The sequence below is a fragment of the Arachis ipaensis genome, chromosome B2 (genome assembly GCF_059453495.1).
Source record: "Arachis ipaensis isolate K30076 ecotype BB chromosome B2, ASM5945349v1, whole genome shotgun sequence".
NCBI classification, from domain to species: Eukaryota; Viridiplantae; Streptophyta; class Magnoliopsida; order Fabales; family Fabaceae; genus Arachis; species Arachis ipaensis.
Window position 1 is genome coordinate 11,337,755 of NC_142437.1, and position 27,702 is coordinate 11,365,456.

The window sequence follows — 27,702 nt, forward strand, 5'->3', positions numbered from 1 at the left end:
CGTTATTACTTATTACATCATGCGTAATACACCATTACACCCTATTCTTTTGATAATAAAAATTATTAACATGATTTTAATATTAAGGAAACAAATTACTACAACAAATAAGGATTTTCGCAACGGTCAAAAACCGTTGTCGTAGATTAAAAAATCGTTCCTAAAACTTTAGACAACGCTTTGGCAATAATTTTTGACTTGTGGTATATGCGGCCGTTGCCAAAGTTACTGGTATAGACAACGGTTTTGAAAGAAAATTTTAAACAACGGCTTCGAACTGTTACTCGATAAGGAACGGTTTTAAACCGTTCTCTTTCATGATCCAATGGTTTAAAACTATAACTGAATAGGCAACGATTTTAAACCGTTGTAGTTTTATTATTCACAAAACCAACGGTTTTAAAGCGTTACCATTAGTGTCGTTTTTTGGCAACGGTTTTAATACCATTGCCATTTAATAGTCGTCTAAGACAACGGTTTTAAAAGCGTTACCATTGGTGTTGTTTTTTGGCAACGGTTTTAAAACCATTCCTTTTGTGACTTTTGACAACGGTTTTTTGTAGTTATATATTTTTTTTTATTTACAATAATTTTCTCATGTTGCATTAAAATTAATATTCCAGCTATTTTTTAATTTAGTGTCAATAAATAATCTTAATTATTTGAATCAAATTACTAAAGAAAATAATTGAATATTTACCATCAAATTTGATTTTTAAAGTATTCTATAACATTCATACATATTTGTGACCTATAAAAGAGATTTTAGAAGTCAAATAAACTAAGATACTTTAAAATCACATAATAAGAGTCTAAGCCATAACCATATCTAATCATAAAGAAAAGAGATTGATATATTACAATAGCAAATAGATTCTTCATCATCTTCACAAATTCCTGAATAGAATATGAATAATCTGAACCGGATATAGCAGCTTTCCTGGCCGGAGCAAGGCTTTCGACTTCATCTGCATGACCACACACTTAACCCAAAGCGGATACATGACAAGCATATAGCATTAAGTTAAATTTTGTTCTGCCTCACCAATCAAAACAAATACTAGATTGCTTTCTTCTTTACCATTTTTTAATCTTTTGGAAAAGTTTTGCAACCTAAACAACAAGGAACCACAATTGTGCATTCAGTGAAACAATACAACATAATAACAGTTCATCTATTAATAAGCTCTGAAGTGATAACAAATTGGAAATTCATCAACTACAAAGCATTGGTACTTCTAATAACTATTGTACATGCATACCAGCTTGCCATTTTCAGAAAACCATTTATTGAATAAAGAATGTGCATTCACTTCAATAAGCTGGCACTGTGGGAATCTGAGTACAAAAATAAACTGGTGAGTTTTTGTTCATTTATTTACTTGTCTCATTGGAAAATGTTGTATTAAAATTTTAACAGTGTTGTCAGTGCACCTTAATTAAATCGAATCGATAATTTCTGAGCTAATGCTTTACATAACGAAATCTTTCCAGTTCCAGGGGGTCCATGTAGAAGAATTATGCTATAAATATCCAAAAATGTCAAGATATATTCCTGATTTAGTCCTCTAAAAAAGAACTTATATATCAATTCATAGTTTTTTTCTTCTTTAATTCCATTTTTCTAGATAGAACTCATTATTGTTTGTTATGAATCTATCCAATAATTTTACTTGCATTAGTAAAAATAGATTCAAATAAATAAAGGTAAACATGATTAGCTTAAAACACATCCAAAATGATATTATTTGTGCGAGTTCTATGCTATTAGCTTTTAGTTCACAGTCAAATGAACACAATAAGTATGGTTCCACCATCAGCAAGTTTTTGGTCTCCTTCCTTTGTCTGTTGAGTCCCCTTCTCTTTCATGGTTTGCAAGAGTTGGCTATAGTCTCTCAAACTGCAAGCTTTTCTTTTAAAGGAACTCTATAGAATCTTAACAAATTTACTGAGTTATTTTACAGATGTCCCAAAACCAAAATATGCATGTTGCAAATTTATATTCAGAATTGAAGTCCATACAAACAAACAGGGCATTCCTAAGTAAACAAAATTTTTTAGTGCTTACCGATTCCATGGAACAAGGAATGGATCAACACCCTTTTCAATAAAGAGCAAAGCACTAGCTGCATAACGTAACAACCTTTTCTTTAGACCAGATTCGAATATTAAACAGTAAAAGCAATGATTGGTAGTTCATTTGGGAATTTGTTTACCAAACTAAAATTACTGAAGGGGTTAGTTTACCTTAGGGCAGCTCCAGTGTTGGTTCCCAGCAGCAGAGGACTCCAGCAACTTGCAGAACCCAGAGGCAGAGGCAGAACGGGGCCATTCTCTCCAAACCCCCAGTAGCAGCGCCAACAAAGAGCGTCTCTCACGGCGGCAACGGTGAGCTTCAAAAACTGCGACGGTGACGGCAAGGAAAACACCCACCACCATGCGTTCTTCTTCTTCCCCTTTCTCTGGTCGTTCGCATTCCTCTTCGTCCTGTCCTAATCGACGGCGCACTTTCGGCGACGAGGACGAAGCTTCCTCTCGCTCACTGCTCGCGTCTCCTTTTCATCCGTGTGCTCAATGGCGACGCACGATGATGGCGGCGACGGTCCCTCTGGTTCTCCCTGTCTCGGAACGCAGCTCTTCCCCTCTCTCTCTCGGCGACAACGATGGTGGCGATCCTAGGCGGTGTCATCCCTTCTTTCTTCCCTCTCCTTCGTCCCCGAGTCCCCACTTCTCTCTTTCCCTTTCTTTCTTTCGTTTCCCCTCTCTGTATTCGCGTGAGTGTAATTAGTGTTGGGTTAGGTTTCTGATTTAAAAATTAGGGTTTTGTAAAGGTATAAGGATAAAATTAAAGAGTAAAATAATAACTTTAAAATCAAATGTATTTTATTAAAATTATTTAAAAATGTTATTTATCAATATATCGTTCATTTTAAATAATTATTTTTAATTTAAATTATAAAATAAACAGATTAATTATACTTTATAAAATACAGGTTAAGTTCGAAATATTAATTATCTAAATTAAATTATTTAACTCTTTATTATTTTTTTATTACTAAAATTTTAATTTCAAATTATATAAATAACCAATTACAATAAAAATATAAAAGAATATTAATTAATTTAAACTCAAAGTATTTATAAAATCAATTTAATCATTCTTAATAGATTATTTTCTAAAAGTAAGAAACTCGAATTAAATCATAAATTATTCATAATAGAAGTTACTTAAATTAAATTATATAATTCTTTCTTATTTTTTAATTATCAAAATTATAATTTTAATTATATAAAAATTCAATTATAATAAAAATTATATAAAAATCCTAATTAATTTAAACTCCAACTATTATAAAAATTATATATAGTTTTTAATTATTTTTAAATTTAAAGTATCATAAAATTTTATTTAACTACTTTTAGTGAAATAATTTTCTTAAAATAAAATTATCAACAAATATAATAAATTATAAATAAATCATTATTTAATTTTTCAAAAACTTGGGTTGTTACAAGTTTGGCATTGTTCGATGATGGCTCTAATGATGAGTGGTGTGGGTTATGGAGCGCTAAGGCTAGTAGAGGGAGGAAAAATTGACAAGTCTCTATGTTTTGTTTTGAAGAGAGGTTGTTGAAATTTTTTTGAAGTGTTAAAAAAATATTATCTTAAATTTTAGAGCGGGAATGAAACCAAAAATTTATAATTGTTATAAATTTATTTTAAATTTATTTCTTCTATAAATAATATTTGTCATATATTTATAACAATAATTTTGAGTGTTCTACAAATTTAATATTTATAGAGAAAAATATTTAAATTTGTATAATTATTTAAATAATATTAAAAAATTATTGTTTGATAAAAAATTGTTGTAATGGTTATAAAATCGTTCTTTAAAATAGTCAAAGAGAACGGTTTTATTTTTTGCTATAACGTAATGAAAAATTGAACTTCAACAGCAACACTGTAAAAACCGTTGTCTAAGACTATCTAATAGAACGGTTTTAAATTGTAGCATTTTGGCAACGGTTTTTATGTGTTTCTTTTGTACAATTATTTAAATAACAATAAAAAACCGTTGGTTAAAACCAAATCATGGTAACGGTTATAAAACCGTTCTTTAAAATAGTCAAAGAGAACGGTTTTAGTTTGTTGCTATAAAATAATGAAAAATTAAATTCAACGGTAACACTATAAAAAATCGTTGTCTAAAACTATCTAAGAGAACGGTTTTAAGGTGTTGCAAAATTTGGCGTTGCTAAAGTCCATATTTGTTGTAGTTAAATACTAGGATGTACTATATATTACTTTTTGATTTTTATGTTTGTGACCATATTAAATGTTCATTTTCTTTTAAGGAATGATAACATATTAACATTGTGTGTACAAAATAACAAAGGATGAAAAATAAATAAACAAACAAAAAGGAAGAAAGATAAGATTGTCAAAGAAAGCATGATGATGATAAGTATTATAACCACTTCTAACAACTTCGTTCAATAATCAGCATATGTGGAAGATTTACAAGTGTATGGGATATATTAGTGTTTCAATAATTTTAATAGTTGATTTTCGTTATAAAAAATATATAATATATTAATTAAACTGAACAGTTAAAATTATTAAAACACTGGTATTTTAAGTACATTTAAAAACTTTCCAACATATGTTGATTGACAAACTATATTCGTGTTTCAATAAGTACTAAAATAATTATTAGTTGTATGCTGGATCAAATGCTTGTTATTACACTACAACAGGAACAATTTGTTCTGACAGCCGTACTGATGATGATCAGGCCGTCGCTATTCAACCTTTTCGAAGCTCAAAACGTTGATAAAAATGCGTGCAAATTATGTATTAGTAATTCTGGACTAATATTACCGACAGAGTTTAACAGCAATAATAAAATAATAATGATGCTCATGCCGTCGATAATTAAAGACGTGGTGAAAATAATTAATTTAATATTTTCAACGGTTATTCCATCGATAAATTAGGATGTTGTAAATATAACAAATAAAAATAAATATAAAAATGTCATCAAAATTGAAAATACCAAAAAAAAATTTCTATTACAAGTACTCATCTAAGATGAAACCATTGCCATCACCACCCCCTAGTGATTTGTCATCTTGCTGATGGGAGCTGATGGCGGCAACATTCACGACCAACGATGTGAACAAGGAAGTGGAGGTGAAGGAGGCATGGGTAGCATACTATTGAATGAGTTGTTCGATATTTGCTACATGTAGGAGTACATGTCAGTAACTGTGCTTTTCCATTGGTCGAGATTGGAGAGTTGAGTGTGAACAGTAGATTGGAGGCGGCTGATCTCTCCCTTATACCTCTGATGAGCACACAACTACTCCTGCTTTGGCTGGTAGTGTGCCTCCAGCTACACATATTTTGTCTTGTGCTACTGCATCTCTTGCTCCAAGACCTACGTCAGCTCCGCATTGAGCAGAGTAACCTCCCTAATGGCCACAGATTCACTAGCAGTGGACTCAAGTACTCAACACCAGAGAAACGCAGAGTGGTGGTGGTGGTGATACATCCGACACTGTAAACCCTACTCCACTTGTGTTTGCCTACAGCCTGCGTCCACAAGGCATCCTCCTCAATGGGCGGCGGCTCTAGACCCTCTTGAGCGATCTGGATGGCACGTTCCTCGTAGGCCTTCACCACGATCTCCTCGAATAGTCGTTGATTTCATATTGGAAAAGGATTAGCATTATTTAAATATAAGCCATAATATTGAATAGTTGTAATGGTTTAGGAGACTTACAACGGTCTCCTGAGAGGTGCTTGTCGACCCACTACGAATGATCATATTTCCTTGTGTGTGTTCTCTCAAATAACAATAAGAAGATAATAAACTAGAACAAAAACAACCTAATTGGAAAAATTAATCACTATCACTACAAGAAAAATAATGAATACCGTCGGAAAAATAAAAAAAATCTGATCCTAAGTTAACTACCATCGGAAATAATTAGACAGTAAAAACTTCGCTGGTAAATGTTTACTATCGAAATTTTTTCATCCGACAGTATTCTGTGACGGATTACCAACTCGAAAACCAACTGATTACGGGCTAATTTTTCCAACGGTATTGTTGGCGCAAAAAAATGTTGTTTCACGCACTATTACCATCGGATTATTCCTACGGTAAATCCGACGATAATGTCAATTTTTTTAAATAAATGGTCAATTTATAAATAATATTATTTAAAATAAATAATACAATGTTCAAATAAATTAAAAGTCAAGTATATCAAATAAATACAATGAAACAATAAAATGAAAAACTAATCACTAAAGATTTAGGTAGTCCTCGTCGTCGTCGTTGTTGTTGGTCTCGTGGCCCTAAGTCAGTGGCGCAAAAGTCGATAATGTCCATGTGCCACCACCAGGGTTGATGCCAGCGATAATCATAATCATTGAAACAGGAAACAATAACCAGGCAACCAAATCAACCTAAGTCCACTAAAAAGGAAGCAATTTTCAGGAACTTTAGCAATAACCATAATCATTGAAACAGGAAACAATAACCAGGCAACCAAATCAACCTAAATCCACTAAACAAGAATCAATTTTCAAGAACTTTCAGCAATAATCATAACCAGAAAATATATAAAACTCAAAGTGATACGTATCCCGTGCTGCCATCAGAAAAATGGTCAACCGTACGATGGGAGGTGGTAGAGGGGCATCAACTGCCTCACTTCCGTGAAAAGACTCCGGGGCCGCAGCTTCCATCGCTAGAGGAGGCGTTGTCGTGGCAATGGGCTACTGAGCGGGAGGAGGCGGTGGTGTCGCCGTAGACGGAGGCACGCAGTTGGAGTTAGGGACCATGATGAACAGTTGATCCGCTAAACCTGCAACCCGTGACGTCACCGGAGTGGTCAGAGTAAAGGGAGAGAATCCAGAAGTCCCGAGGGTATCGGAAGAAACTCTCCCTCTACCCCGACCACAACTACAACCACGACCAGCAGCCTGATCTGAAATACCTCTATCAGTCGTCATGTATGCAAATAGCATACTAATTAACAAAAATTCAGAACAACAAATCAAATAGTTCAACAAATAAAACAAATAATAATTGAACTCATCTTTCAAATACAAAAAGCTTCAGTAACTGAATTGTCTTGCATGTCTATTAGTATCAAAATGTCATGTGTTTTCTTTTTCTATAATAAATTTTAGAAAGAAACATTTTAGAATATTTATTGTTATTTGTTGAAGTTTCAAAAGTTTTAATTATCATGAAACAAACATATTTTTTAATTTTAATATATATAATACATTAACTTTAACATATGTTAAGTTATTTCAATAATCTAACCAACATTTCTTGCAAGTCACATTCATGAACCCATAACCAAATGAAAAAGAAGTTAAGTGAAAATAACTAAGTGATTTTTTAAGCAACACAACAACAAATTCAACCAAATTTTAACAATTGTTTAACAAAACAAATAATCTTTTAATATCAATTCACACAAATTCAACCTATTCAACAAAAAATTAATAGCATTATCGAATAATTCAGTTAATTTTCAATAATTTCAGCAATATAACAAACTAATAATTCTAAAACTAATCTATTCTAACCACCTAAAATTCACTAAAATAAAAAATTAACTCTAACTAAAATACCTAGCTAAAATTAAAATAATGAAACAACCTAACCAAAACAGAAATTGAAGAAGAAAGAGAAACAGATTTTAAAGAAACCCGGAATGTAGAACGGCGGAATGGTGGTGGAATGGTGGTCGCCGAACCTAGAGGTAGCGGAAGGGCGGTCGCCGAAGGATGGGAAACTCGCCAAAGGCTAGGCAGCGGCGGTGTGATGATGGTGGGGGCGACGGACATATGATTGCGCGAGGAGAGAGGAGAAGAGGGGAAGAAGGAGGGGTCGACGGTGGGTTGACGGCCACAGATATTGGCTCCTATGGTGGTGGTCTCATCGGTGGCAATAGATGGCGGTGACGGAGACACTGGAAGGAGAGAGAGAGAGAGAGAGAGAGAGAGAGAGATGGTGGTGATGGTTTTGAATGAGGAAAAAGAGGGTTCGTGATTTGAATTTATGCACCTTTACTGTCGGAAAAATTCGACGGTTAACCATTACGGGTCACCAAAATTTTTCACTAAATTTGACGATAAACCCGACAGTAAAGGACGCAGTAATTTAATTTATTTATCCTCCAAATATTGATAGGAATAAAATACACAATTTCCTACTTGTAAGAATCAGAGGAGCAATAATATCCACTCACAACAAGTATTAACACCAGCACAATAATACCCAATAACAGCGGAAAAATCACATAAACTAGAAATTAGAAACAAGCTAACACACCAAGATTTTTAACGTGGAAAACCTCCTCAATGAGAGAAGTAAAAACCACGAGTCACCAAGACCAGGATATAGCTTCACTATGATGAAAAATAGGGTACAAGAGAGTCACAAATTACTGCACAAAACGTGCATATAACAAGCCAAACAACCCAAGCTTCAAAGCTTTCAAAACAAGAACAAGAAGATGAAAATACCACAAAAATAGAGCTACTGTGTGTGGCCAATATCTCCAACTACAGATGTTTAATTAAAGATCCGAACGGTGAAATCAAATAACCTGATGTGTAAAATACACTGTTCAAATTTGAGCTCGATCTAACGGTTAACGTATTTGCAGTGACCAATTTACAGAGACAGCTCTGTGTATGTGCGAAAATAACTTTCTCTCTTCTTTTCTCTCTAGTGTTTGGTGTTCTCCTTGCATAATGACCTCTCTCTCTCAACCCTAATTCACCTCAGCCACTTCAACTATTCATGGGGTTGGATACTAGCATTTGGGCTTTTTCTCCACATAGGAAGAGAGCCCAAAAACCCAACAAATCTCCCCCTCACGACTATGTGGAGGTAACTGCCAATCTGGCGATTAAGCAACAAACTTCAAACTTCCATCTTGGTAATGCCTTGGTCATCATATCAGAACCATTCTCATCAGTATGAACCTTTTCAAGTTCCAACAACTCAGCATCCAAAACATCACATATCCAATGATACCTCACATCAATATGTTTGGATTGAGAATGAAAAGTAGAGTTTTTACCAAGATGTATAACACTTTGACTATCACAAAATAACACATACCTCTCTTGAGTAGACCCGAGTTCCTTCAAGAATTTCTTCATCCAAAGCATCTCCTTTCACTCTTCGGTAATGGCAATAAACTCGGCCTCGGTAGTAGACAAAGCAACACATTTTTGTAATCTTGATTGCCAAGACACAGCTCCACCCGCAAAGTTGATCAAGAAGCCTGAAATGGACCTTCTAGAGTCAATATCTCCTGCCATGTCTGAGTCAGTGTAACCAACTAGAATAGGCTTATCACTCCCATAACACAACTTCATGTTAGAAGTACCACGAAGATATCTCATTATCCATTTTACAACATTCCAATGCTTTCTTCCTGGGTTTGAAACAAAACGGCTAACACAACCAACAACATGAGCTATATCCAGTCTTGTACACACCATAGCATACATTAAACTACCCACGGCTGATGCATATGGAACTTTTTCCATGTCTTTCTTCTCTTCATCACTTGATGGACTTTGCTTACAACTCAATTTGAAGTGTGTAGCAAGAGGAGTACTGATGGCCTTTGCTTTCTCCATTTGAAACCTGTGCAACATTGTCTCTATGTATTTCTCCTGTGACAACCAAAGTTTCTTCTCCTTTCTATCACGCTCGATTCTTATGCCAAGAATCTCCTTTGCTGGCCCAAGGTCCTTCATTGCAAATGACATTGCAAGTTGCTTCTTCAACATATCAATTCTAGAAGCATTCTGACCAACAATAAGCATGTCATCAACATATATCAAAAGGATAATAAAATCATTACTAGCAAACTGTTTAACAAATAAACAATGATCAGAAGTAGTCTTCTTGTAGCCTTGTTCTGCCATAACAGACTCGAACTTCTTGTACCATTGTCTTGGAGCTTGATTCAACCCATACAAGCTCTTCTTTAGTTTGCAAACATGATCCTCTTTGCCTTTTACCATGAAACCTTCAGGTTGTTCCATGTAAATTTCATCCTTAAGATCACCATGAAGGAAAGCAATTTTCACATCCATCTGCTCTATCTCTAAATCAAGACTTACAGCCAAACTCAAAACAGTCCTAATAGAAGATCTTCTCACAACCGGTGAAAAGATTTCATTATAGTCAACTCCCTTTTTCTGCTTGTAGCCCTTGACCACCAATCTAGTCTTGTACCTTGGACACTGAGAATTTTCTTCATGCTTCAACCTATAAACCCACCTGTTCTGCAAAGCTTTCTTTCCTTTTGGCAACTTCACAAGCTCAAATGTTTGATTATCATACAAGGATTTCATTTCATCTTGCATTCCATCAAACCATTTCTTATTGTTGTCACCTTCCATAGCTTCTGCATAACATTCAGGTTCTCCCCCATCAGTCAAGGTCACATATCCATCAGTAAATGTTACGTACTCACTAGAAGGATACCTCGTTGAAAGTCGTCGCTCTCTAGAAGACCTCCTAGGATGGAAACCTAGGGGATCTTCAGGTAGCTCAGGTTGATTATCATCATCATCATCAACTGGAGCATCAATTGGATCTCCCATCTCCTGGTCATCAGGAACCAAAGGCTCATTTTGATACATATGCTCCTGATCTTGATTATCTGTTTGTTCTGATGAAGGAGGCGGCTGAACTGGATCTACATCAATCAAGTCACTGCTCTCTTGTGATTGACTCTTATCTGCCTTATCAATATCTTCAATGGTCCGGTCTTCATTAAACTCTACATCACGGCTTCTTACAAGCTTCTTTTCAACTGGATCATAAAGCCTGTAACCAAACTCATCTTGACCATATCCAATAAAAATGCACTGCCTTGTCTTCACATTCAACTTGGACCTCTCATCCTTTGGAACATGAACAAATACTTTGCATCCAAAGACTCTCAAATGACCATACGAGACATCTTTGCCCGACCAAACATGATTCGGAACATCATTGTCCAAAGCAATTGTAGGACTCGGATTAATCACATGAGCCGCTGTAAGTAGCGCTTCACCCTAAAAGACTTTAGGTAGCTTAGCTTCAGTAAGCATACACCTAACTCTTTCAATCAACGTTCTACTCATCCTTTCTGCCAAACCATTCAACTGAGGTGTTTTAGGAGGTGTCTTTTCATGCCTAATGCCTTTCTGCTTGTAATACTCATTAAATGGTCCACAATACTCACCACTATTATCAGTGCGAATACATTTAAACTTTTTACCTGTTTGCCTCTCAACTAAAGTTTGGAATTGTTTGAACTTTTCCAAAGCTTGGTTCTTTGTTTTCAAAGTATAAGTCCAAAGCTTTCTTGAATGATCATCAATAAAAGTAATAAAGTAAATAGCTCCACTAAAAGACCGTACCTTCAAAGGACCACAAATATCGGAGTGCACCAATTCCAAAAAGTCTAATTTTCTTGAAGGTTGATGCTTCTTGAAGGATAATCTTCTTTGATTGTCAGCCATGCAATGAGAACATTTCTCCAACTCTGCATTCTTCAAACCTGAAAGAGCATCCTTTCGAGCCAAATAGCCAAGTCCTTTTTCACTAATATGACCAAGTCTTTTGCGCCACAAGCTACAAACTTCTTTACTTTCAATCGCATCACACTACCTTTTGCAATCATGGCATGCATCACATATAAACTTGAAGTACCTTTTTCTCGAGCCACCACTAAGTTGCCTTTAGTAAGCTTCCATTGTCTAAAGCCGAACGTGTTTACAAAGCCTTCATTATCAAGCCTTTTAACTGAAACCAAATTCAAGTGAACATCTGGAGCGTGTCTAACATATTTGAGTAGCAACTTCATTCCCATATTAGTCTCAAGACAAACATCTCCTACACCAATAACTTTGGCCAAGCCATCATTACCCATTTTAAGTACTCCAAAATTACCTGGAGTATAAGAAGTGAAGAACTCCTTCTTCGGTGTAACATGTATTGAGGCGCCACTATCAATTACCCAGCTGAGCTCATCATCAGAAACAAGATTGACCTTGTACTCATAATCAACAATATCAATAGTAAGAAGATCATCTGAAATAGAAGATACAGGATCATTACCACTATCATCCTTCTTTTCTTGCTTACCTTTGTTTTTGTTTTTCCAAAGATAGCAATATTTTTGAACGTGACCCATTTTGTGACAGTAGTGACACTCAATATTCTTGTATCTTCCCTTGGATTTACTCCTGCTTTTACCTCTACCCTTTTGAACTCTATTCTGATTTCTCTCCTTGGTTTCAGTGACTAACATTTCAGAGTGTGACGAAAAATTCTGCGTCTTCCTTCTCATCTCTTCATTTAAAATGCCACCTTTAACAAGTTGCATGCTCACTTTACCATTCGGAGCAGAATTAGTAAGAGAGATACGAAAAGTCTCCCAAGAATCTAGTAGAGTATTTAGCAACCACAATTCTTGAACCTCATCTTCAAACTTGATTCCCATGCTTGACAACTGATCTAGAACTCCATGAAATTCGTTCAAGTGATCTAATACTTGTGACCCCTCCTTGTATCTCAAATTCATCAACATATGCAACAAGTACAATTTATTATTGCCAGACTTGGAAGCATACAAGGATTCAATTTGATTCCACAAAACCCTAGCATGAGTCTCATTAGCAATGTGATTATAAACATTATCATCTACCCATTGCCTAATAAAATCACAAACTTGTTGGTGTTCAAACTCCCATTCTTCATCTGTTTTAGATTCTGGTTTTTGTGTAGAAAATATGGGTAAATGTACATTTTTGACAAACAATAAATCTTTCATTTTTTCCATCCATAGATGGTAATTAGTGCCATTCAAACTTATCATCCTAGTAGAATTATTTGCCTCCATCTTTCAAGCAAGTTATAACCAAATACCCAAAACTGAGCTCTGATGTCAATTGATAGGATAAAATACACAATTTCCTACTTGCAAGAATTAGAGGAGCAACAATATCCACTCACAACAAGTATTAACACTAGCACAATAATACCTAATAGCAGCGGAAAAATCACATAAACCAGAAATTAGAAACAAGCTAACACACAAAGATTTTTAACGTGAAAAACCTCCTCAATGAGAGAAGTAAAAGCCACGAGTCACCAAGACTAGGATATAGCTTCACTATGATGAAAAATAGAAAACAAGAGAGTCACAAATTACTGCACAAAACGTGCATACAACAAGCCAAACAACCCAAATTTCAATGCTTTCAAAACAAGAACAAGAAGATGAAAATACCACAAAAACAGAGCTATTGTGCGTGGCCAATATCTCCAGTTACAGATGTCGAATTGAAGATCGAACGGTGAAATCAAAGAACCAGATGTGTAGAACGCACTGTCCAAATTTGAGCTCGATCCAACAGTTAACGAATCTGCAGTGACCAATTTACAGAGACAGCTTTGTGTATGTGTGAAAATAACTTTCTCTCTTTTTTTCTCTCTAGTATTTGGTGTTCTCCTTGCACAATGACCTCTCTCTCTCAAACCTAACTCACCTCAGCCACTTTAACTATTCGTGGGGTTGGATACTAACATTTGGACTTTTTCTCCACATAGGAAGGGAGCCCAAAAACCCAACAAATATTACCGACGAATTTACCGTCAAAAAATAGAATTCGCCAGTAATGACTTATCGTTACGAATTTGACATCGTTATTGCCACTAAATCCGCAACTACTTTGCGAAGACCACCACCACCGAATTACAAAACCGTGGGATAGGAAGCCTTTGGTGGTAATATGATTTAGATCCGGTGTGAAGCCACTCCGACTAAGCTGTGACTCAGCGAGATTGTGAACAGCAAGGATAGACGATAAGATACTCCATTAAGTCTAACAAGGAGTAGCAACAGTGACACCTCAAATAGGGAACAGTAGCGAGAAACAGAAACCTCTAAGAGAGAGCAGAGACGCTAAATATTTTATTTCCTTTCAATTTGATATATTCCAAGCATTTCAATTTTTCCCTTTTGAAAAACAACTTCTGCTAATCAAATATTAGAACACCCTATATAATATAATTAATTTATCTATCCGGTATCGCGCCCATCTGACTCTAGTTGCAATTTATTTCATTTATGTTCTCTTTTACTAACTACTAGCTATTGCAGAGAGAAAATGTAGAGCAACAAGATCGTCAAGGATGAATGAAGTATGGCTGCTTTTATACCGATACCTGATTTTTTGCAACAACGTTTGATCGACGCAGCAATTGACTTTGTAAAGAATCAATGTGATTACGTGTGGGATTATGAGACAAGATTCGAGGAGCTAAGCAATGCTGCAGAGACTCTCAAGAAAGATAAAACATGGGTGCAGGATAAAGCCGAGGAAGAAGAAGGCCGATATGGAAGAGCAATATATGATTATGTTCATAAGTGGTTGGCCCAGGTGGAGGATGTTGTTGCTGAATATGACAAGTTCCAACGAGAACACGAGAGAAATGATGGGTATCCCCTTGCTATTCCTAATGTGCAGAAAAGGCATCATCGCAGCAAAATAGCAGAGGAAATGAAAGTGAAGGTTGAAGAAGTGAAAAAAGACAAGCCTGATGGTATATCTCACTGGCAGGGCCCACTTTCCATGGGGTTTGCGCTTCCTAGTGTTGACTATGAAGAGCTCCAATCGAGAGTAGAAACTATGCATGAAATCACTAAAGCACTGGAAGACTCCAGTGCTACAATGATCGGTATTCACGGGCTAGCTGGTATGGGGAAGACCACTTTGGTCATAGAAGCCGCTAACAGAGTTCAAAATCGAGAATCTAAATTATTCGATGTGGTGATTATGGCAAACGTGGGCAAAATTCTAGACATCAGGAAGACCCAAGGGCAGATAGCTGACATGTTGGGGATTACATTACAGGAAGAGAGTGAGTATTGTTAATGCTTAAGTACTACTTTTTTGAGTGAATGTCCGTTTATTTGTTCGAAGTACAAAGTGCTCCTCTACAATTCGAAAATTTCTAATCAGTCCCAATAATCCAAGTAATTAGTCTAAGTGGCTTTGTAAACGGTGACCTGTCCATGTGTCAGGGTCGCTTAGTCTAGTAACAAGGCCACTTAGACCAATTAATTGGATGGTTAAGGACCGGTTAAAAAATTTCGAATTGTAGAGAGATATTTTGTTTTTTATGTAAATGATCAGCAATTGGAAAGGATACTTACTTTTTTTTTTTATTATATTTATATTATGTGTATCTGCATCAAGTATTGTTATACCTTTAAGCTTCTTTAATCTGTGTCGTACTTTTGTATGTAATTCTATTTGTTCAACATAGGTGAGTATGCAAGAGCGATCCGCATAAAAGAGAAATTGAAGAAAGAGAAGAATGCTCTTATAATCCTTGATGATGTGTATGCAAAAGTTGACTTGGATATGTTGGGGATTCCATCACAGAGTGCTGATGACAAGCAAAAGAATCTCCTTCTCAAAGAAGGAAAATCTTTTGGTAATGTGGATCAAACTAAGGCGGAGACAAACCAAACCGATGGACCCTCTTTTATGAAACAGAATACATTATCAGAGGATGCCAAAACAGAAGACACCTCTATTGGTTCTAGTAAATTGAAAGCAGAAGAAAATTACAAAGGGTGCAAGGTTTTGCTGATTTCTGAGGTAAAACAAGTCTTGAGCCAAATGGATGTGAAACCAAATTACATGTTCCTCGTGAACACCATAAATGTTGATGATGCAAAGAAATTGTTCATGAAAAAAGTTAGAATAGACTACAAAAACTCTGAGCTCGAATATCTAGCAGCTGAAATCGCCAAGAAGTGTTACGGCTTGCCCATGTCAATAGTCACAACTGCAAAGGCATTGAAAAACCAAAACCACTTGGTTTGGCGGGAAACTCTTAAAACGCTCGAAAGGCAGAAGCTGACTGGAACACCGGAATATTCTACAAAGTTGAGTTACCAACTTCTAGAAAATGAGGAGCTCAAGTTTACCTTCTTGCTTTGCGCTTGTATGGGCCAAGATGCTTTAGTTTCAGACTTTGTGAGACTATGCATTGGTATTGGTTTTCTTGAAGGCATCTACACAGTAAGGGAAGCAAGAGATAAAGTGCAAATATTGCTTATGAAGCTAAAAGAGTCAGGTTTGTTGTCTAACAGTTATTCAATTAGTCGTTTCGCGATGCAAAATCTTGTTCGCGATGCAGCTTTGTTGACAGCATCAGAGGAGAAACAAATCTTCATGCTGACTAAATGTAAACTGGATGAATGGCCTGACGAGGATAAACTTGAAAAGTACACTGCTATTTTCTTGCGTCAGTGTGATGTCAATACTGCTGAGTTTCCTGGAAATATAAGATGTCCTAAACTAAAAGTCTTTCATTTTGATAATAATCACCATCATTTTAAAATACCAGGAAACTTTTTTCAAGAAATGAAAGAACTTAGAGTGTTAATCTTGATTGGCGTTGATATATCAGAATTGTCTTCATCAATAAAATGCCTTAGAAAACTCAGAAAGCTTTGTTTGGAGCAATGCATTAATTTAGATGATCAGTTGTGCATCAATATTGGGGAGCTAAAGAATTTGAGAATTCTTAGCTTTTCAGGATCTGATATTAAAAGCTTGCCGGTTGCATTAATGCAATTATCTAAGCTACAAATTCTTGACATAAGTAATTGCTCCAAATTAGAAGTCATTCCACCTGGTTTAATCTCAAACCTGACTAGTTTGGAGGAATTGTACATGAGCAACATCTCCACTGAATGGGAGAGTCATGACAATGCTAGTCTTTCAGAGTTAGGGAATCTGAATCTATCAAATATTGACTTACAAATCCCAAGTGTTGACCGTTTGCCAAAGGATCTGTTTTTCAATAATTTGCATAGTTATAAGATTGTTATTGGCTCTTCAAACAGACATTTAGAACCAGAATTGAACGTGCCAGAGAAGTATGAATTGTTGAGGTATTTGGCGATACGGGAAAAAGATGGTGCCTTTGACATTCATTCTCAAAAGGGAATCAAAATGTTGTTTGAAAGAGTTGAAAACTTGTTGCTGGAAGAACTCAATGGTGTCCAAGATATTTTCTTTGAGCTGAATTTGAATGGATTTCCATTTCTTAAACAACTATCTATTGTGAGTAATTCTAGCATTTTATCTCTTATCAACCCCAAGGAGAGGAAGCATCCTGAGAAGGCTTTTCCCAAATTAGAGTCTTTGTACCTCTACAAGCTCAAGAACATGGTGCAAATATGCTCTTGTAAATCACTTTCAGAATCCTCCTTTTGCAAACTAAAAGCCGTCAAGGTTAAGCTCTGTGATGGATTGAAGAATGTCTTCTTTGCTTCTATGGCCAAGCTTCTGGTTGCTCTTGAGACAATTGAAGTTTCAGAATGTAACTCTCTAGAAGGGGTTTTCTTTGCGGAAGCAGAAGATGCTGACACATCTAAGCCACTTGAGTTCCAAATGTTACGCTCTTTAACGTTACAATCCTTGCCAAAGTTTCTTGGATTCTATCTCACTTCATCATCTGCAGTGGAGGAAAAAGTATTATTCAATGAAAAGGTGAGTTAGAAACTACTTTCTACTGTATAAACTATAAATTAATCTTTTCTTTTGCATTTTAAAAGATTAGTTTTCTTTCATATATAATTTTAGAATCATTGTTAGATATATACTAAAATCAATTACCAAAATTAGTCACTAATATAATATATATTGAAATACAAAATATACATAAAAAATGAGTTAAATCATATATGTATTGGCAATGAGTTATAGCTCAAATAGCATAGTCTCCCCATACTCATTTAAGAGGTTGCAGGTTCGAATCTCCTATCTTTGGTAAAAAAAAAAAAATAAATCATATATGTATTTATAAGAGAAAAACTCAAAGAATTATTTTTAGCCCACACTTTAAAATATTGCTGGCTAATTACTAGCTAAAAATAATAAATTCTGCTAATTTTTTAACATTTTTTATGAATAAATGTATGATGATTGATTTTAGTGTACAAGTTTATTTCAAAATATCTCTGATTTTTGGATCGAAATAAGTATTTTGTGCGTGTTGCTTCATAGGTTAAATTTTCCAAATTGGAGAAAATCGAGTTGTTGTCGATCCAAATCCACCAAATATGGATCGGCCAAAAGCCACCTTTTGCAGAATTGGTACACTTGGAAGTGAAGGGTTGTGGGAATTTGGAATTTTTATTATCATTATCTATGGCTAGAAATATGGTGAAACTACAAAGCCTTTCTGTAACGGAATGTCACAAGATGAAACTCATTTTTTCAAAAGAGCAAGGTAGTACTGATGTTAAAAAGAAGGTACGTATAAGTTGATTGATGGTATAACACTATTACCTTAAATAATAACCTAATAAAGTTTAATAATACGCTAATTAACATTTACCTGTTTTCTCATATTTTTCTTCCTCTCACTAGTTGCCGTTTTCCTCCCACCTGCACCCAGTTACTGTAAAACAATGCCATATTTGCATTATTGCATAACCCCAATTTTCATCGATTGTTCAGTTTTTGGGTTACATAAGTTATTTATTTGGAAAAGTCTAGGGGCCAGCAGTTTTGTTGAATTTTGGCCAGCATATAACCAGCAGAAAAAGGTGAGTCATTGGATGAAATCTCACACCAATCTCACACCATTAGATTATCATTGATGGCTATTTGATGGCTACCAATCACAAAAATTGCTGGTCCCCTAGCATTACTCTTTAATTTTTATACAACTATACTAGCTTTATACCAAAATCAACCACCAATATAAAATACACATAAAGTACAAAATACATATTAAAAATAACTTAACCTATATATATATTTATATATAAATATACCAACAAATGATTTTGGTATACACTTAACATTTTTAATTTTGATATGTAATATTATTTTAGAGTAGAAAAATTGAATTTCATAAAATATTAAAATAAATTTTATTTGAATGATAAAAAATGACAAAATATATGATTTAACAGATTATTTTATTTTAAAATTGTCAAATTAAAATAAGTGTAACAGTAGACAAATTAAAATGCTAGTAATTTACGGACATAAATTAGTTAAAAAACCAATTTTATATGAATATCTTTATTGGAAAATGCATACATTTGTATCATCTGTTTTTCTATGTAATTTGCTAAAGGAAAAGTATGTAACTTGATGTAGGGTCCAACAATTTACTACAAGAAAAGTATGTAATTGGCTTGGCTTATATGGCCATTGGTTTAATTGTTGTTCCTTCTTGTTGTGAACTAAAACAGGAAAGAATCTTTCCGAATTTGAAGAATATCAAAGTGAGTAACATGAAGAGTTTGAGTGAGATATGTGACTTTGAATTCCCCGTAAATTCCTTTGTCAAGTTGGAGACTGCAGTTATTGATAAGTGTGATAAATTGAATCATGTTTTTACTCATGACATGGTGGGAATATTTGAACATCTATGCAGCTTAAGAGTTACTAATTGCAAGTCAATAAAAGCTATATTTAACCTGGATGGGAGAAGTAAGCTTTCTGGTACTAGTAGGTATGCAATAATCAAATTGCAAGATGTTCATTTACAAGCACTTCCAAAATTGGAGCATTTGTTTAACCGGAAGAAAGATCATCCAGAAGGGAACTTTGGCTTGAAAAATCTACAAAAGATATGGGTTCAAGAATGTGGCAAGTTGGAAAACATATTTTCTGTTCCTATAGCCAAGACTTCTGAAAATCTTGAATATCTTGTGGTCTCAGATTGTTCTCAATTGAGGGAAATTGTAGCTGACGAAGAAGTTGCCAATAACCCAAGTGATCTTCTCATTAAGTTCACCAAATTGGCAACAATCAAATTTTTGAGACTACCAAAATTGAAGAGGTTCTGCCGAAGAGATTATGACTTAGAGTTGCCAGCATTGAATGACTTGTCTATTGAACTTTGTGACAAGTTGGAACCACATTTCAAACGAGACACCACAGATGCACAAAGAAAGCCTATCTATTTTTTTGAAGAGGTAAGATAATGCCTTTAAGCACTTGACTATTATTTCTACTACGACTAAATTCCTAAAGTGACATCTAAAATTCATGCCATGCACTGGTTTTGTCTATGAGGTTTCAATTATACTATTGTCATTCTTGAAATTGACCTTCGACATCAAAGTGGTTCCTCGACTCATTTCTAACAGTGACTTAGTAAACAGAATGATGAGTTGACACTCTTACCACGCTAGACAATGATAAAATGAAGTTGTTTGCTTTTGGCGGCTAATTAAAATAGAAACATCGTTTTGATAGTTGTGAATACATAAAACGGTTTGCACATACACTTTGATTGACAAACGATGTCATTTCACTATTTTCCATTGTAACAAGAGTGTTAGCTCATCACTTCATTTGCTGAGTTACTGCTAGAAAAAAGTCGAAGAACCATTATGATACCTGAAGCTCAATCTTAAGAACCACAATAATACAATTGAAATTTTAGAGACCAAATTGATGCACGTCAAGAACTTCAAGAACGACTAAAGAAATTTAGTCTTTCTACTACATAGAAAACTATAGCAAATAAAATTTAGACAGAAGGTGATAAATATAACTTGTACTTTACTCTACCTTAAGGTAGTGTTTGTTTCCAGATAATGGCACATTTTAAAAAGTATAATAATAAAAAAAATGTATACTTTTGATATATTCAATATATTGAAAAGTTAAAAAATTAAATTTTGTAATAATTTTTGTAAAATATTTTTTTATGGTATGCTTAATCTATGCCTTTCGGTTATAAGTTAGCAAAACCCAAACTTTAATAATATTTTTTTAAAAAATATTTTTATTTAACTTTTTAAATTCTAAATCTATCCCGTTATCTTTATATTTATCTTAAACCAAGTATGATACTTAAATATAACTCAGTCTAATATATTTTATACCACTCTCAATATCAATCTCCCTGACCAACGCAGCCTTATTTCTTTTGTTATTTATCTGTATAGGCGCTCAATGAATTGAAGTCCTTGCAAATTGGCTCATGGCATGCAAAGTTGTTAAGCAACTATGATTCCCGAATGGACAAATTAGAAGAGCTTCATTTATCTGGATTGAAGAATACTAATATTCTATATGTTTTCCTTCATAACAATCCTAATCTGATCAGCCTTTGGTTGAGTGATTGTTCTTTTCAACAATTGGTGCCTCTCGAAAGGCTTCCCAATATTGAAAGACTAGGGGTTGTTCCAAAGCTGAAAAGCTTGAATTTAATTGATTTACCAAATCTTAAGGAGATCGGCTTTGAACGAGATGCAATTCTTCAAATGATTGAGTCGTTGACTTTAAATGATTGTCCACTTTTGGAGACTCTAGCACCTTCCTCTGTATTTCTCGCTCACTTGACAAAGCTGGAAGTAGTTGGCTGTAAAGGACTAAAATATTTAATGTCACCATCTATGGCAAGAGCATTGAGTCAACTCAACACCATGAAGGTAATCAACTGCGAATCTTTAATGGAAATTGTATCAGATGAAGGACAACAACAGAAAGAAGACGGGGTTATCGTTGCTTTTAAACAATTGACAACCCTTGAGCTTGTGGCATTGAAGAACCTACAAAGTTTTTGTAGTTTCAACAAGTGTTCCTTTCAGTTCCCATCATTAGAGAAATTCGTGGTGAATGTGTGTCCCAAATTGGAAAATTTCACTCAAGGAATCAGTAACATGCCAATGCTGCAAAAGGTGTATGTTGCACATGAAAAAGAGCAGATGAGATGGCATTGGAAGGGGAATTTACAAGATACGATGCAGTATATATTCAAACACAAGGTACATGCATAATCTTTCCTTTGATGGTTTTCTCTTCTTTCTCTTTTTTAATTTAAAGGTTAAAAATGAATAAATCAAATTATCTTTTACTTAATAAGATTTTGTTTAAAATAAGGTAAAAATTTACATGCAAGTGTCTTCATGTAAAATTTATAACTGAAAAATGAGAATTGTTAGATTATTTGACATTGACTTGACATTACTGAATTTTCATATTTTCAACTTTTAACTTTGTTTCTACCATAAAATTATGGTATACAAAGTAGGAAAAGAATAATTTCTAATTTTATTACTTTTGATTAAAAAAAAAAAAAAGAGCATTGGGCTATAAATAAACATATTACTAAGCTGATCATAACTTATATGTTCACAGAAGTTTTACGAGTGCATGGACGAATTAAGAGTGACTGATAAACATGATTATCGAACAATCTCGAAAATCAGCGAAGGTCTACAAGAAGATTGGTTTAACAATTTGAAAACTTTGAAGCTGCTGCAGTGTTGTGGCTCCAAGCCATATGCAATTCCATCCAATGTTCTTCTTTCTTTGAAGATCTTAGAAGAATTGGAAGTAGAAAAGTGTTCCAAGATAATAAGCATTTTTGAAGTGGATAACTCTAAGATCAAGGAAACATCATTCCAGCTGAAGAAACTAACTTTAAAATCGCTAACAAAAGTGACGCATGTGTGGCAACATAACAAACAGGGAATCCTCGGCTTTCAAAATCTGCAACAAGTGAGAATCTTTATGTGTAACAAATTGAAAACCGTGTTTCCAGTAGCATTGGCCAGAAATCTTAAAAAGCTAGAGAAACTCAATGTACTAGTATGCACAAATTTGCTGGAAATCGTTCGAAAGGAAGAGGAAGCAATTGAAATAACAGAAAATTTTTTGTTCCCCTGTTTAACCCAACTGTTACTTGGCATGTTGTCACGACTTACTCACTTTTGCTCTGGAAAATTCACGGTGGTGTGCCCCGAGTTAAATGAGTTAAGAGTGCTTGGCTGTAGCGATGAGTTGGAGCTATTTCAGAGTCATCAACAACGTCTCCAGGATCAAAGCAGTACCTCAATTATTAGCAGGCAACCCGTTTTCACCAATAAAGAGGTAACAAATACTCTTTTTCATTTTCAATTTTTCCATGAAGAAGAAGTTTAAGGGACCAATTACAGTATAGGGCTTGTTTGGGTGAGCTTTTAAAAAAAAAAGATCTTTTTTCGAGTTATCTTTTTTTAAAAGATCTTATAGAGAAGTAAAAGTAATTTTATGTTTGGATATCTCATGTAAAAAGATCTTTTTATCAATCAATTATGTTTGGGTATAACAATATAAAAGTACTTTTTTGTTTATTTATTACATGAAAAACATCTTTTTTTTAAAGAAAAAAGATCTTTGAAAAAAAGATGTAAATTACAGCTTTTCAAAAAAGATCTTTTTTTTATTTTACTAGTGCTTTTACTTTTACTACTAGAAATTTGCCAAACACGTTAAAAAATAAAAAAAGATCTTTTTTCATTGAAAAAAGATCTTTTTTTAACAAAATAATGGCCCCCAAACATGCACATAAGCTAACTAAACCAACTCTATTTATTTCTGATTTTGAAGTTAAAAATTTTAGGATAGTGGAAATTTTTTGTTGTTGTTTCTGTAATGAATTTATTTTTTAACTAATTGATTACAGTTGGCTTTATCCCTAGTTGATTTTTTGTGGAACCGACCATGAGAATTGCATAATAATTTAGATTTTGTTAGGACATTAATTTGTTAAGATACTAAAGAATACAAAAAAGTTAATAACTTTAGAAAGTATAAACTTACGAGTCTTGGTAGGGAGACAATGAGATATCTATACAATATATACAATGAGCTGTTTATTTGGTCCATATTTTTCCTGAACTTATTATTTATATTTAACGTTGGAGTTTTTGCAAGTTAAAACTACAGTGATTCCTGATATTCATTTTTTGCACCAAAAAGATTTTCGAGAAATTAATTACACTATAAATATTTTTGAAATTAAAAAAATTACATCATATTAATCTTCCATCTCTTTTTCGTCAATTTCCTCTTGACTTCGTAAGTGACCTGAGACATAACTGATTAACAGTCATTTTGGACTAGACAACGCGTTAATTTTAGTACTAAATACTTGATGAAATGATGTCATTTAACCTTAATAAAACATAAGACGTTGCCACCTCCAATGTTTTGATCACTTCTTCGTCTTCTTCGCTCAAACTCTTCGCATTTAAAATTTCTTCCTCTATGACTAGAAGATAAGATTTGTTTGCTGAAGCAGTTAGAACTTTTGAAAAATTTTGATACCATAGAATGTATTGTAGTTCATAAATTTTGGAGGAAGGAGAAAGGTTGTTTCACCAAAACCGAGGCACTGAGAGATAAGTGTGGAAGAGCAAATATTTTTCATCCTAATACTTGGATTATAAATTTCTAGGTCGTTAATTCATCTCCAACTTTTCAATCCTCAAGAAAACAATTCACCCTCACTTGTTCATTGTTGTTTGTAGCATCTGCTCTTCCATTTATTTCTTTTTGTACATTGTCAGTCTTAGACAAATAACTCACACCATTTTTTTTCACTAGTCTGCAACAAGTATAGTTACACTTTAACATTAGCAATTAATAAAATAAAAGAAATTAACAATTTTTTTTTCAAACACCCACATTGTAATTGGAACATTGGAAGAAAGGTTAGGATGAGAAATAAAGAAAATCTTAGATACTATTTTAGAATTTAACTCTAATTTTGTCATGTTAACAAGTGTTTATAAGTATTTATTAAGGACTTAAGGTGTTTTGTTAGAGATATTATTAAGGTGTTTATTATAAAATAGTTGTATCGAAAATATAAATTCATATTTTATATAATCTTAACAGGTATTTAAATTTCCAATTATTATCAAGACCTTTAATATTATTGAAAATTTTAAAAATTACTCTTTTATAACATTCTTTTTTTATACTCTTAACAAATGTGTTTAACAAAATCAAAATGTAATCATTTTTAAAAGTTTACTATATAATAAGGTGAATAATTCCTTCATTTTAATTAATTGTTAACTCTTTTTTTTTATCAGAATTAATTGTTAACTCTGAATGTTCTCTTAAATTAAGAATATGATTAAATTACATCGGAATTATAAATTTTAAAAATTAATTCATAACACTGTTCTTAATACCAATAAAAAATTCTATATATTCATATATTATGTCAGTGTCATAAATTTTTTTATTTATTTTATTCGTTATATTTGTGTATTTTTTACAGTAATGCTACTCAACTATCAAAGTATCATCTAAATAGTCTATAAATCTAGTAATTTAATTAGGCAGTTACTTTCATAAAGATGCCAAAAACATCTTTTTATGATAGATCTTTGTTTAAAAAGTGTAACTTATTTATTTTGCAACACTTTAAATAAAGGTAACATTTTTACTTCAAATAAAATCAAGCCCTACAATCTATCATCCAATAGTCAAAATGATATATCTTCACATGATGACAATCATTAAATCTTCATTGGAGTAGCCACCAATTAATTAAATTTAAAAGAAAAAGTAGAGGGAGACAATGAGTTTAGTGAACAATGCAATTATGCATACAGTAATCTCCCTTCTCCACTTGTAATTTCCGTACTTTTTGTAGAGGTGTAGTGTGTTTTTATTTTATTGGGTCAATTTTAAAGTCCATAGTTTACATTCTTTACCAAAGTCATTGTCTATCTAGCAAAATCGAATTTAAAATTGTTTCATTTAACAGGCTATTTCCAACGTGAAGACGTTGTACCTCAACCAAAATCAGATTTTGGCATTAAGCTCATGGTTGGCACAGTCTGTGAATCAAGGCCTTCAGTATTTAATTGAACTTGGAGTTGTTAACTTTGCTGAAGTGAAGAACAATGACGATGGAGAGAACTCTGCTTTACTATTAGAGATACTTGACAAGACACCAAATTTAGAGAGATTTGAAATACGTAACCATCATTTTAAATCCATAAATATTCCAGAAGAAGCAGGTAAGAGGATGCTTGGCTTGAAAGAATTGAGCTTGCTCTCACTTTCTGAGCTGAACACCATTAGTGGGGTAGAGTACTTGTTAAATCTACAGCTGTTAAAAGTTTCTGGATGTCCAAAATTGACAACATTAGGACAAACTTGCTCCAATCTGAAAGAATTGGATATATCGATTTGTCATAGATTGGAGTGTTTATTCACATCCTTAGCTGCAAAACTGCTAATACACCTTGAGGAGTTGAAAGTTTCGAGATGCGACTTATTGAAAGAAATAGTGGGAAAAGAACAGCAGAGTGATGAAACAACTACAGCTTCCACGGCCACGAAAGACATTGAATTTAAGCGCCTTGAGAGGATAAAACTTTGCTCTTTGAAAAATCTAGAATGCTTTTATTCTGGGAGTGCCATTTTGAAGTTACCCTCTTTAATTTGGGTGAATATAGAAGACTGTCCTGCGATGAAAAGTTTCTCTCAACAAGGAGCAGTACATGTGGAAGAACGTTCTAGAGCAATTCAAATTTCTTACGACTCATCAAATGATGATTTCTTCTTCCACGACGATCTAAATGTCGCCGTTGCGATGAAGTTTCTACAACAGGTAAAGAATTTTGAATTTATCTCGATTAAAGTTTTATTCTGACTTCACTTTTTATGCTCCCTCCAAAATTATCCAGCCAATGACCATGACTTATATCATCTTCTGTTATAACTTGAAAGGTACTTTCATTTACTTTTTTTTTTTTTCAATTTTTTGAATTAGTACACATTAATTAAACAGATGTTAAGAATAATTTTTTTTGAATAAATTATTATTTTTATCCATAAATATTCAGAATACTGAAAAAAAATCTCACAAAAAAAAACTAAAATTATACTATAAAAGATATTCTAGTTGACAAAATTATCAAACTCCAAAAAATACAAAAAAAAGAATTCTTAAATTATTCTCTAATATAATTTAATTCCAAACTCTAATACTATCTAATTCTCAATCCTCAACCATTTCTCACCTAAACAGCATAAGAAAAAACCTACTAACTAACCTACAGCCATCTCTATTGCTAAGTCACTCCAAGTCTCCAACCTCCAACCCTTCACTATCATCCCACCAACTAGGGGTGTGCATGGGCCGGGTGAAACCGGGTTTGATGTGACCCAGACCCGACCCGAAATATATACCGGGCCTATTTGTTAGACCCGAACCCGACCCTAGACCCGATGAAACCTATACACTTTCGGGCCACGATTATACCGGGTAAAAATCGGGTGAAAACCGGGCCGTTAACATTATATTACCTTGATACCTTCTTGTAAGTTAGCATGTAAAAATATCCAAATTTCCAAGACTCCAACCATTATTTGACATGGTAAAATTCACTTAGAAAAATATAATAAGAAGTAACTCTTCTCTAAAATTAAAGTATAACCATAATCAATACTAATATTGCCTAATAACACCAAATATTTAAATCAATACAAATAACACAAAATTATGCATTAGTCTAAAGTCTTATGCATTTTAAGCATAAAATATTAACTTATAGTATTATATATAATGACTAATAACACAAATATTAAGGTTTATAATACTTAAATTTCACATAATAATAACCATCATCCATCACTAATAACACAAAATATTAATTGTGTATGATGACCGGGGCACCGGGCCGATTTCGGGTGACCCGAGCTATGGCCCGGACCCGACCCGAAATAATGACCGGGTCTACTTTTGAGACCCATACCCGGCCCTAGACCCGATGAAATCACATCAAATTAGCCCCTAA

At 33.8% G+C, this 27,702-nt stretch overlaps 1 protein-coding gene and 1 long non-coding RNA gene across 4 annotated transcripts in view; one reads left to right on the forward strand and one right to left on the reverse strand.

The window, feature by feature from the left end:
* LOC107624978 (uncharacterized) overlaps positions 1-27,702 on the forward strand; it is a 34,466-nt gene that overhangs the window by 1,845 nt on the left and 4,919 nt on the right. For 2 of the 3 annotated variants that reach the window (XM_088504815.1, XM_016327481.3), the window contains exons 3-10: positions 1,266-1,358; positions 14,218-14,978; positions 15,387-17,629; positions 18,146-18,394; positions 19,348-20,076; positions 21,058-21,879; positions 22,253-22,987; positions 25,662-26,513. In XM_088504815.1, coding sequence (XP_088360941.1) covers positions 14,261-14,978; positions 15,387-17,629; positions 18,146-18,394; positions 19,348-20,076; positions 21,058-21,879; positions 22,253-22,987; positions 25,662-26,513 — 6,348 coding nt within the window. In that variant the 5' untranslated portion in view covers positions 1,266-1,358; positions 14,218-14,260. The remainder of the gene's footprint in view (positions 1-1,265; positions 1,359-14,217; positions 14,979-15,386; positions 17,630-18,145; positions 18,395-19,347; positions 20,077-21,057; positions 21,880-22,252; positions 22,988-25,661; positions 26,514-27,702) is intronic. The other variant, XM_016327482.3, reaches the window with a different exon arrangement.
* LOC148573030 (uncharacterized) lies at positions 662-2,784 on the reverse strand. The gene is made up of 2 exons (XR_015905156.1): positions 2,248-2,784; positions 662-2,126 (listed from the first exon to the last, which is right to left on the reverse strand). It is a non-coding gene; the product is annotated as an uncharacterized LOC148573030 (long non-coding RNA).